Source organism: Diospyros lotus, chromosome 8, assembly GCF_014633365.1.
Source record: "Diospyros lotus cultivar Yz01 chromosome 8, ASM1463336v1, whole genome shotgun sequence".
Lineage (NCBI taxonomy): Eukaryota > Viridiplantae > Streptophyta > Magnoliopsida > Ericales > Ebenaceae > Diospyros > Diospyros lotus.
This window is the reverse complement of record NC_068345.1, coordinates 31,184,930-31,196,877: the sequence shown is the minus strand read 5'-3', so window position 1 is coordinate 31,196,877 and position 11,948 is coordinate 31,184,930. Positions and strand designations below refer to the sequence as shown.

General features: G+C 36.9%; 1 protein-coding gene across 1 annotated transcript; it reads right to left on the bottom strand.

The window, feature by feature from the left end:
- Positions 1–2,290: 2,290 nt before the first annotated feature.
- LOC127807132 (uncharacterized) lies at positions 2,291–8,034 on the bottom strand. The gene is made up of 6 exons (XM_052344775.1): positions 7,642–8,034; positions 6,362–6,496; positions 6,105–6,183; positions 5,643–5,737; positions 2,905–3,072; positions 2,291–2,797 (listed from the first exon to the last, which is right to left on the bottom strand). The coding sequence occupies exons 1-6, from the start codon at positions 7,997–7,999 to the stop codon at positions 2,637–2,639; spliced, it is 996 nt and encodes a 331-aa protein (XP_052200735.1). The 5' UTR covers positions 8,000–8,034; the 3' UTR covers positions 2,291–2,636.
- Between the last annotated feature and the right edge of the window lie 3,914 nt (positions 8,035–11,948).

Genomic DNA, 11,948 nt, shown 5'->3' with positions numbered 1-11,948 from the left:
ATTTTATCGATACATAAAATTATTGAAATTGGAAGAGGGCAATTTGGAAGCGGCGACAACCAGGAGGCGACGATGGCAGCTTGCGGTGCTGGAGGGAACGATGGGCGAAGATGGCAGCGGTAGGCAACGATGGCAGCAATGGGCAGGCGATGGTAGCTATGGGCGGCAGTGGTAATCATTGTCAGAGGAGATCCGGCAATTGAGGAGGCATAGATGTTGTGGGAGAAGAGGGCAAAATAGTCATTTCCTTAGTCAACTTCAGAAGCTCTCACAAGCTTTTCTGCAAAAGCTATTGCCCTAAAGCTTTCTTTAAACGCTAATACAAAAGCGTTTAAGCTGTGGAGCTTTGAAGCTCTTGGTAAATCCAAAGTCCAAACAGGTAACTAAACAAGCCTTACAGCTTAAAAGCTATACTAATAGCTTATAAGCGATCAAACCGCATTGTCAAACGAAGCCTACATCACTGGTTCGTAAAGCTGTGTTTCATTTATGGGATGAGCGTTCTTGGGGTGCCCTCTCTTGTTTTGTCGTTCGATTTTATGATTTTTGATAAAAAAAAATAAATTTAAGTCTGATGTAGAGTAATTGCACAAAAAGTGAATTTGAATTTGAGAAGTCAGACCGTCCATCACTCTTTGCTGACCATTGGGGCAATCCCAAGAGGATTGAATGAAGGTCTTTTTTTAATTTTAACAAAAAAATAAACCACAAAAACTTTATTTCACTGTATAGGATGATAATCGAATTAAGGACTCATCGATACAAACTTAATATATTACTTATCCAACCGCTCGAATTATGTCCTTAGAACAACTTTATTTCACTTTTGTTGTCAGTCCTTGCAAGTGTAGTTTTAATTATTTTTATTTTTTAACTTTCTTTCTATTATATTTTAAAATTAAATTTTGTATTTTGTGATAAAAGCAAGCACCCTTTAAATTTTAAGAAATTTATAAAATAGCTCCAATTTGTATAACAATTATTATACAAAATACTCAAGGCCCATTCAGTTTTTATACCCATAAACAGATATTCCATAACTCTTTTAAATTTTATAAAAAAAAATTACTATCATTAATGAAAACTCAAAACTAGAATCTTTTGAACGTTGATTAAATAAATTTACAAAAATAACTTATAATTATACTCATTAAATAAATGCTCATAAATCAATATATTTTTAGTTAACATATCTTTTCATAGCAATGATTCAGAGTAAAATATACAACACCAAATTCAAATACGAATGTTGTTAGAAAACCATTTGGTTGAATTCGTGTTTGATTTAGATGGAATTCTTTTGTATTTGGATTTTTTTTTATTTTTCTTGAATTATTGCACGAATAAATAGGGCAAAACACTTGTTGGGCTGGCCACCAGTTTTGGAATAGAGATTATGTTTTATTAATCTCAATCTTATACTTTTGTTGTAGTAAAATATATTAAGCAAAAAAGATAAAAATAAATAATAATGTCTAAACTCTAAAGATTTAAACACTGACCAAACTAACTAATAAATAGAACACCAATCACCGAAAAATCATCTTTTTATACCCCATGTGAATAAGGCCCTACTCTAAAAAGGGGATTCTAATGTCATCATCATAGAAATAAACCAATTGCTAACCAACTTTAAGCATGCTGCATAACGATCCAATTTGACGAAACAGCCATCGGCACAAAAAGGGGATTCCTTCCATTAAGAGTACATACAATTGGGATGATTAGAACTATAATGATAAAACATAAATAAGGGTAAATGAAAGAGATTATTAATGCCTCCTACCCTTCATTTAAAATTTTTTACCCATCATTTACTGCACGGCATTGATCACTTGATTAATTGCACACATTTTTAAAAATTGAAGGATAAAGTCAGGATATTTTTATATCACGAAAAATTCTTCAGATCCAGACAGGTTGACAGACAGAATTACAGAATGGGGACTAAAAGACTAAAATGCCCTCATCCACGTTGTATTGCACATTTTCCAATACAATGTGGGTGGAATTATTTTAATCTTTTAGCCCCCATTCTATAAGCCCGTCTGTCAAAAGTTCTTCTACATGGCCAAATAGGTTGACAGATAGGCTTACAGAATAAGAGTTAAAAGATTAAAATACTCACCCACATAGCATTGGAAAAAGTGCAATGCAATATGAGCGAGGGCATTTTAGTCTTTTAGCCCTCATTCTGTAAACTTGTCTATCACCTATCTGGTTCTCAAGAATTTTCCGTCTATCAACATGTCTAAGTTTGTAAAAGAACTCTCGATATCACCATAACCCATTTTCGCTTCAAAACTGAACCAAAATCTCCATTAACTGCTACCTTTTTACCAGCACCCGAGGAGCCAACTGGTGCAGCAAGACATCATACATTCAAGTTCATAGCGCGGCACACCAAAATACAAACCATAGACCAAACAGATGGAAAATATAGAAGATTTCTAACCGACTAACAACACGATTTGATTTCCCGACCACGAAAGCACCCTGTATCAACATTACCTGATTGGCAAAACCGATGAAGACAGATGATCTTGTCCTATAAGCTTAGACATAAAAATGTTGAATGTATTATTCTCTGTGTCAACTGTTTGCTCTATCTTTCCAAACCTGACTCACGTTCCACTTTAGGCCATTACTCTAGAAGAATCTCCCACGGCAGTTTCCATTCTAGCATACCATTCACCGATGCGTGTGTGCTCCACCATGTCTATACCAGACTTGAGGTGGCGGATAGGTCTCAGAATGCCAAAGACAGCAAGATCAGCCAAATTAGGTTTTGACCCGCCTATTCATAGAAGTTGAAAAGAATATTCATGCATCAAATGTAAAGATCAGGCTGTCATCTAGTTGCTAATTGAAACTGGAATAGTACTAAATGGGATTTGCACGAACCATGATACTTGCGACCACTTAGAGCATCCACCCACATCTCTGCAGCTTCATACAAGGCTGCACGCTCATCAGTGATATTATGTTTCTTCTTTAGCTTCTTCGACACAAAATACATAGCTGCAGCTCCGGCATACTTTGCTATTATCCTTTCAGTGAGGCTGAAATTGCCTATTATATAACCAAAAGGAATATCATGATATTTCTCAGGGTAGAGTTCTTACAATGTTGTATGCCATCACTGTGAATGATTTTGGTTTGGCACAAACACAAGCTCAATCACAACAATAAACCATAAGAGAGATTAAAATCAAGGGGCTGAACTATGAGATAGAAATTTACAGAAAAATAGGTAAAAAGTTACCAAAAGCTAAAGCAATTTTAAAAAGGATTAGTATAAGTATAAACTGAACAACAGTTAAGAAACAGAAAAGTCTAAATGATGATTCAGGCTTAATCATTTGCTATAACTATGATAAATCAAGTCCTCAGGTGGGAGTATCTGCTCAGTGATTAAAAAATATCGCATTGCTAATATGACACTAATATGCTGTTTTAAGCCTCCACGGTCAGGCTACAGCCCTCTATAACATGAACATGAGCCTAAGCAAACAGATGTGCATTACTACCAACTACAATATGCCCAAAAAACATCCTTCAATAGGTTTTTATCTTTTTTCTGTTTGGTGGGGGGATGTCACCAAAGGAATTGCTGGAACAATTTTGCTCACCTGCACTGACAAAGTAAACCTCCACTTTTTATTATTCCCCCAAATGGCTTTCAGATCAAGAAACAATGATCTTTTTGTTTGGCTGCTAGTTGACATGACCAGTTCAAACAGATGTTTTTGGCAACAAAAGCTGTTAACGTCATTGGAACTTGATATTGGCACTTTGACTATGATAAGGAGAGGTACCAAACTACAAGTGCCTACTGAAACAGCTAGTCGTTAAAGAACTCCAAATCCAGTAGCTCTCTCCATACTCATCCAGAGAGACCTCAAAACTTTCTTATGTCAGCTACAATTGAATCTTTACACTTGCAATTTTCAACCTTCTAAAATCTCCATTAATCAATAGCAGAAATAATAGCTTTAAGATCTTGTTTAGTTTTTTTTTTTTATTCTTTCTTTACAACAATAATCTTGCTCCTGTTTCATCCACAGACCCAGGTATGTTTCATCCACAGACCCAGGTAAAAGGCCATGATGTTAAAAAATATCATAAAACACAACGAAATAGAGAGAAGGCAACATATGCAAAGGTGGCAGTCACGTACACATTTACAAATTTGTTGCTTCCTTTTCCTGTCAGAAGGTGGCAGTTTCAACTTTTATTTACACTTGCTTCAATGCTATCTATATCAATACACATGCACAAACTTTTCCAAAAGATTTAATCCATTCCCATATCCTCTTTAAAATTGTTATATACTATGTTATGTTCATGGATTTCCCACCAAATTCTCTCTCTCTCTCTCTCAATTTCCTCCATTTCATCCATTCTCCTCAGAGGCACATCTATCAATGTTAAAAAGAGTTTACCAATATCCCAGTATTTGTATGTGACATTGTGCGTGCCCTTATGCTAAAATGCCGAGCCATTCAAAGTTCTCCAAGCTCACAGCAGCCACATGAAGGATAGTAGGGCTAACCTATAAACTAAAAGAGCAGTAAAGAAGCCCTTCAGGCACAAACATCTCACTTTCATTAGCTCTTTGATCAAACAAAAAATTTGAAACATCAAAATATTCCACTTGAAATAATGTTCCACTAGATTAGACAAAAAATTCCCTCTCCTTCTCCCTGGAGCCTGGGGGCAAAAGAACGAGAAGGAAAACAAAGATCCAAATATACCAAAAGATTTGCAATTTATTTCATTTCAGTTCACGAACTGTTAAATGAAGACCAGCTAAAGAAAGCCCAACCTAATAAAGAATTTCATGACCAGCTAAAGAAATTTATCAAATGTAATTCTCAAACAAAATTATGCTTTACACATTAAGCTTGTATCCACGACAAGGAACACTCCCTGTGGGCATTTCCTTCTAATATCCTATTTAATAGAAGAGAGAACCTTGTACCCAGTTTAAGGGCATACAAATAAGAAGTATGAAGTAATTGGTCTTGCTTTAAGAAAGAATCACAATATAGTGCATCTAAACCAACCTATCCAATTCAATGACCAGAATTGCTATTCTAAAAAATACATACAATTATATTCCTGAAGGCTGAAGCTCATGCAAGGAAGAAAATTACAGTACAAGTCCTCTCTACTTGACAAAATTCACAAGAGGACACCAGATACATCTCTCTCCTTGTTTTTCTTTTTGTTGTTGGGGAGGGGGAGTGGTTTATCAGAAACTATATAGCATGAAATGTATGCCGTATGGACTGCCACCTGTGTTAGGTGTAACATGTGCCTATCATACTCTTAATATTTATTTTATTATTCAAGGTAAATTAGTGTTTACGAACCAAACAATTTTTTCTATGGAAAAGACAGGAACTTCCTGCATGATTTCAAACAAACACGTGCCACATATCATTTTTGTTAAGTGGAAACCAACTAGGTATGTAAGACACAGTAGAAGAGTACATTTAACATCATGTAATGGATAAGCCACAATCAGAAAACATCATGTCATTATTTTGGCTTTCATGTCAGATTCTTAAAAGGATTAGAGGCAAAAACTTTATTTTTATGTAATACATACATCCAATAATGATTTATAAACTTACCATGGCTTGTAATATAGTTGAATGACTCAAGAGCCTCAGAAGTAGTTCGATATATATTTGGTGGTAAGACATGCACCAAATGATTATCCACCCACCTGTACCAAATGTTAGGACAGGATATGTTATGTCTAAGCTACATTTAAGAATACACAAGCTTTCTTAATTTAAGTTAAAAAAGAAAGAGAGAAATTAAAAGTCAGTTTGCTAATATTGCAATGTGCGTGTATAATTTTATTGCCACAACGTTATATACATGCACATAATACCTGCAAAATTAATTCAAGTATCTTTTTCCTCCCTATAAACCCAACGAATTGTAGGAAAACACAGTAGAACATTGGAGGATTGTACAGAATTGCTTTATCTTCAATCTTGAAAATGACTCAACAAGAAGAGAATTAACAGAAAGGGAGAAAGAAAATTATGATGTTGAGGAAGTAACAAGGTGTAGAAAGTTCCTACCCTCGCCATTTCCTTTCTTCATCATCACCTGAAGCAGATATCTCAGGGTGGATCCTTTGGAATAATTCATCAATTATCTCTGCGCAGAAAATCATTCAAAATAGAAGTAGGCGACTAAGGTCCTGAGAACCCAATGAAGAAACAAACTAATAAAGCTTGCAATTTTAAAATAACAAGCAACATCTTCAGTTTCACAGGGTTTTATCAACTAACAAAAAGAAAAAATGGAAGCACTGAAATTGTTCCATATTAAGAACCTGATGAGTTAACCATTTGTTCACCATCAACCATCAGTATTGGGACCTTCTTGTAGCCAGACCATTTGATCTCCCTTTTGTTCATGGGGTTGACCTCCACAATTTTATAAGGTATGTCATGGTAATCCAAGAATGCTGAGAGAAAAAAAAAAATGAAGGAAACAACTGAGACAGCATCATATATAGACATAAACATTTTTTTTATTTGTAAACATGAATTATGTCTGTATATATTTATAAAAGAAACGTGTGCTATATATGACTGAAGCAAAACTTTCTGCTCCAAAATTTTCTCTTCAGGTAGCACAGGGCTTGCCCCCTTTGGATTGGTGGTATTTCAAGGTATATACTCTTTGCATGTGAAAAAATAAAGAAAAAGAGGAAAACGACTTTTCTGTTTTATACTGCAAGTCTCGTAATAATATAAAGAAAGAAGTTTTTCTAGCTAACCCAATTATTGCTTGCCCCCTTCAACATGATTCATGGTAACTTCCCAACAGACTGAAGGAAATATATTGGCAATTTTACTCATTCAACTGTTCCCCCTCTCTTCTCAAGAACATCCAATCATATCTAAGTTAAACCTTCTCAAATTTTCTTCTGAAATTTAGGCATTTAAAAGACAATTACTTTTCCAGACCTCAACCTTGGAAAATATTATTCTTATTTTTTTTTTATTTTACACCCATATTCATAAAGCTACTTTGCTTTCAACACCTATATAATAATAGCCAAAAAGTAATATACACCTCCTGTTTATAGAGATCTCCCCGGTCCTAAAATTGCTGGACTAAATATTCGACAATGTCATTCAACATCCAGTAACGCTCCCTGCCAAACCAATAGCGTTCAGTTTATACTATGCAGCAACTAACTTCAAATCTCTGCTGTAATAACATCTTCTCTGAGCAATACATTAGCTTGCATTTTTGTTGTGTCCAATCCTAACGCAATTTACCAGAGAAAGTCAAATGTAATTCTGTCCAACTAGATTTTGCAATTTTCTAAATGGTTTCACCGAATCAGAGAAAATTCAAAATGATCCATTTCTTTCTAGTTACTACTGGTGGATGTAATTGCAGTTCTCTGAACTGAATGTGGAACACAGCAAATGAAAACAAATATCAAGACAAAAGAATGACAATTCTTAAAGATTCCACGGATGTAATCTTTAGTTTATTGTCACAAGTAAGACGACAGGACATTAGAGAGATGCAAGTTTCCATTAAAGATACGACTCTCCAATCTAAAGCTAGTTGAAGTGAACCAAGAAGCAATACCTCTAACCTTATTACAGAAGGGGCAAGCTTCGTACTGATAAAGCACGACGTCTTTGGGGAGGAAATTCTTGGACAGTTGCAATTCCTCAGCGTGAACATTTCCGGTCAATGAGGAGGAGGGGGTGGCGGCGGCTACTGAGAAGAACATGGTTCCGGCGACACCGTCCGTTGCGGAGCGCCTGCAGTGGCCAAAACGATCAGCAATTTCATGATGCGAAAACCAGTGAGAGTTCCCGGGAAGGCTGGCGGCGCTGCTGAAGAGAGCCACTTGAATAAAGCGATGATGATGACCGGTTTTAGCAGTGGCGCCGCCTACTATGGCCTGGCCAATTGCAGCGATTGCGCAAAACCTCTTCATGGTTCGGGAATGAAACCCCAGATACTTCTTTACCTCCCCCTATATCGTAATATAAATCCACCCCTTCGGTTTTTTTTTTGTTTTTCTCTCGAGTCTCGTGTGTTCGAGTTTCGGTTGCCTAATTTTGAGTGAATCGGATATAATCATAAATTTATATATTCTCAAGCGGATACGCGATTAGTCTCCACTAAATGAAACATTTTTACCTCCACTGAGAGTTGATCCCCCGTCACTCCCAATAAAACTTAGGAGCTTTAGCATTTTCGTCATGCCCTGAGGGCATCTACCTCTTTGTTTTCTTCGTATATAATGGGTACTGCTATCCAGGGGCGGAGCCAATGTAGGCCCAGTGAGGGCCTTGGCCCTCACTGGGCTTTGGCTCGCCGCTGATTTTGGCCTGCACTCAAGCTCGCTAGAAAATTGGGTATTTAAAAACCCTCACTCAATTAGTCCTTCTCTTGCTCGCTCGCCCGTCGCCTACCCCTTTTGTTCTTCTCCCTTTCTCGCACTACCTCTCACTCACTGCTGTTGGCTTCCACTTCCGATCTCTCGCCCTTACTTGCTCCGGCCTCCCTCCGTGCCTCCGTCGGATCAGACGACTCGGACCATCGCTGAGGTGAGGTCGCCGCTGGCTCGTTCGTTCGTCTCGCTCACCCTCCTCGGTCTCTCACTCGCTCACCCTCCTCGGTCTCTCACTTGCTCACCTCGCTCAGTCCGTCAGTCGTTGTTGCTCTTGCCTTTTGCTTGTTGTTTGTAGCATTGCTATCTCTCTGAGCTCTCTCTGGGCCTCTGGCTCCGTCGCTCGTTGGCGTTGTCGACTCGCCACCTCTGCCTCGCCCTCGTTGGCGTCGCCCGCCGCCTCTGCCTTGCCCACTCGGGCTAGCCGCTCCAGGCTTCGGCCCTCTATCTTTCTTATTTTTTTCTTTAGTAAGTTTGGCCCTCACTGGAAATTTTTCCCGGCTCCGCCCCTGCTCCTATCATACCTTTGGGTACTTATTATATCTGCAAATAATAGTCATTAGATTAACACTAATCAAAAATAGCCATTCGATTTGTTTTGTTTTGAATAGGCGTGTGCATTCGATTATAATCGAACTGAACTGACTAAAAAATACTAACCGAACCGAATCAAACTGTATGTAATAACCGAACTGAACCGACCGACTAATCCCAACTAACCGAAATTTAAATTGAGTTAATCGAAAATCGATTGTGCAAAATCAAAAATTGATACAAAAATCGAGAATGAACAACGTTTGTGCAAACGAAAGAATATACAAGAGAGAATACAAATCCATTTACAATGAAGAAAAATAGAAAAATGCAAACCCATTTACAATTCAAAAGAACAGAATAAATACACAAAAGAGAATACAAATCCGTTTGCGCAAATGAAGGAAATACAAACGAACAACCCGTAATGCAAATGAATAAATACATAAAAAAACTAATCCAATTGAAAGTAAAAAAAAAAAATTGAAAAATCTTACAAAATCCTAACCTAACTATTGATACTAACCTAAGTAACCTCTGTAGACAGTCGGTCGTTGTTGGTGTGGGTCGATCGTCCAAGCACAAGGAAAAAAATGAAGAAACAAGGAAGTGATGGAACGATCGGGACAATCGTTGGTGTGGGTCTAGCGAAGGAGACAAAGGGGACGATCGGACAGCTAAGGGAAAGGCGGGCACGACCGACTACTGATGGTAAAGGCATCGAAGGCGGAGGTGACCATCATCGATGGCGACGCGCCAACGGACACAAAATTGATTGATTTGTGCGATCGATTTGTGCTGGTCTGCTAGCGGGTCTCTATCTCTCTTTGTCTATCGGTCTTGGTCTCCAGACTCCAAGTGAGTGGCTGCCTTGAGGGAGGGTGTTGGGTCATAGGTAATAACTTTCGGTTCGGGCGCGGGGGGGGGGGGGGAGATGGGGAGAGTGGTCACGGGTAACATGCACAGTTTGGTTATTTTGGTATAAATAATCAAACAGAACCGATAACCAATTTTTAAGAAAAAATATAACCAAATCGAACTATTTTTTATGAGAAATCGAACCAAACTGATCGAACTTGTCAATTCGATTCAGTTAGTTCGGTTTACTTGAATTTTTGCTCACCCCTAGTTTTGAAATGGATTAATTGGTGGACGAGTACTCAAAAAGGCAATTGCAATTTTATAAGTTTTTTTTTTCTTGCAATTTTGTCAGTCAAATGTGTTGGGACTTTTATGATATTTTTAACTTATTATGGAGTCCGAGGACTTTGTAATATGTTGAATTGCATTCCATCTCTTAGGGTTCTTCGTCACGTGGAAGGTCTCTCAGGCAATTTTTCATTTCTTCACCATTACTAGGTTTGTTTGATATTTTATCTTGTTCAATTTTCGATTTCTCCAGTTATCTTGTTTATCTTTGTTTTAAGGATTTGATTCTCTCTATCCCTCTTTTTAGCAAAAACAACAACTGATCAAGAGTTCAATGACTCCATCGATGAGTTCTTATTTGATGGCATGTATGTAGGTTTCATTCTTATTTGATAATAACTTGCCCTTTAAGTCTAGTTTAGAAAAAAACGATAGCTCATTTTAATTCACCAAGGAGATATTCAATGACAGGTATAGGAAATTTACCCTTGATAATAATGGCATTAAGTTGATGATAGTTAATACAAAATCATCATGTCCCATCATTCTTTTTAACAAGACGAATAGATGATGCAAAAGGACTATAATTGGACTCTATAATAGAATTAGCCAATATTTTTTTAACTAATTTCTCAATTTTAGCCTTTTTGAATAGAAGGTAACGATAAGAACGAACATTGATTAGTTCATTATTTAGTATTGATTACTAGGACCTTTAAGAGCCCTGGGATAGAAATTTCCCTTAGTCACCCCTTGATTATTAGCCTTAAAATTATTCAAATGCTGTTGAGTGCCATAATTATTTCATTTGAAATAAATTTGATGTTTCTTAAAGATAGCCTCTACTGTTAAGTCTTGGAGTTTAAACTTCTCAACTACCTATGTAATTATCACAAACTGTAACATTTTTACAGTAGGCCTTAACTCCTCGTTCAGTCCACCAATAAAGCTAGAAAATAAATAAGCATTTGTTAATGTAGAACGTGCCACTATCATTAAAGATTTTAAGTCTTCAAACTTGATTTGATAATCCATTATATATCCTTATTATTTCAACTTGTTAAATTCCTCAATGACATCAGTTATACTTCAATCACCAAATCTTTTACAAAATTCATCTACAAATTCCCTCCAATTATAATCATCCTTCAACTATGACTAGTCTTGAAACTAGGTCTCGGCCCCGTCATTAAGATCGGTTGAAACTAGATTTACCTTTTGATTTTTAGGCACCTTAAAGAATTGGAAAAACTTTTGGCATTACCTAATCCACAATGTAGGATTATGACCTTAAAATTTCGCTAGTTCAAGCTTTAGCGAGTATGAATGTGATTCCGAGAAAAACTAACAATCAGATTCTCAAAATCATTAACAAGATTAACCATTGTTACAAGTAACTTAGAGTTATTAGGAAGGGATCCATTACCTACTATGATCAATTCAACATTATCTCTTGGTAGAAAATCCATCGGAATACTAACATGTGGTAGCTTGGAAAACATATGCAAGAATTCGTCCAACCTTTTTGCCAAACCATCCATAGATACATCTAGCTTCTTCCCTTAAGATTGAATCACTTCTTGATTCCAACTCATTCTTTCTTGAGTTTGGCGTAGTCTTGTCTCCATCGTTTCCAACCTGGCTTGCAGGCTGTTAATCTGCGCCTACTTCATTCTTGTTCCTTTTGCCATTATCTCATTTTAATAATTTTGATTCTACTCGTCTTCTAATAATAGAAAATTGAGGATCAGCTACTCTTATGCCAAATTGTCAATAACCAATCCTAACCTAGGGCTTGTTTAAGGAC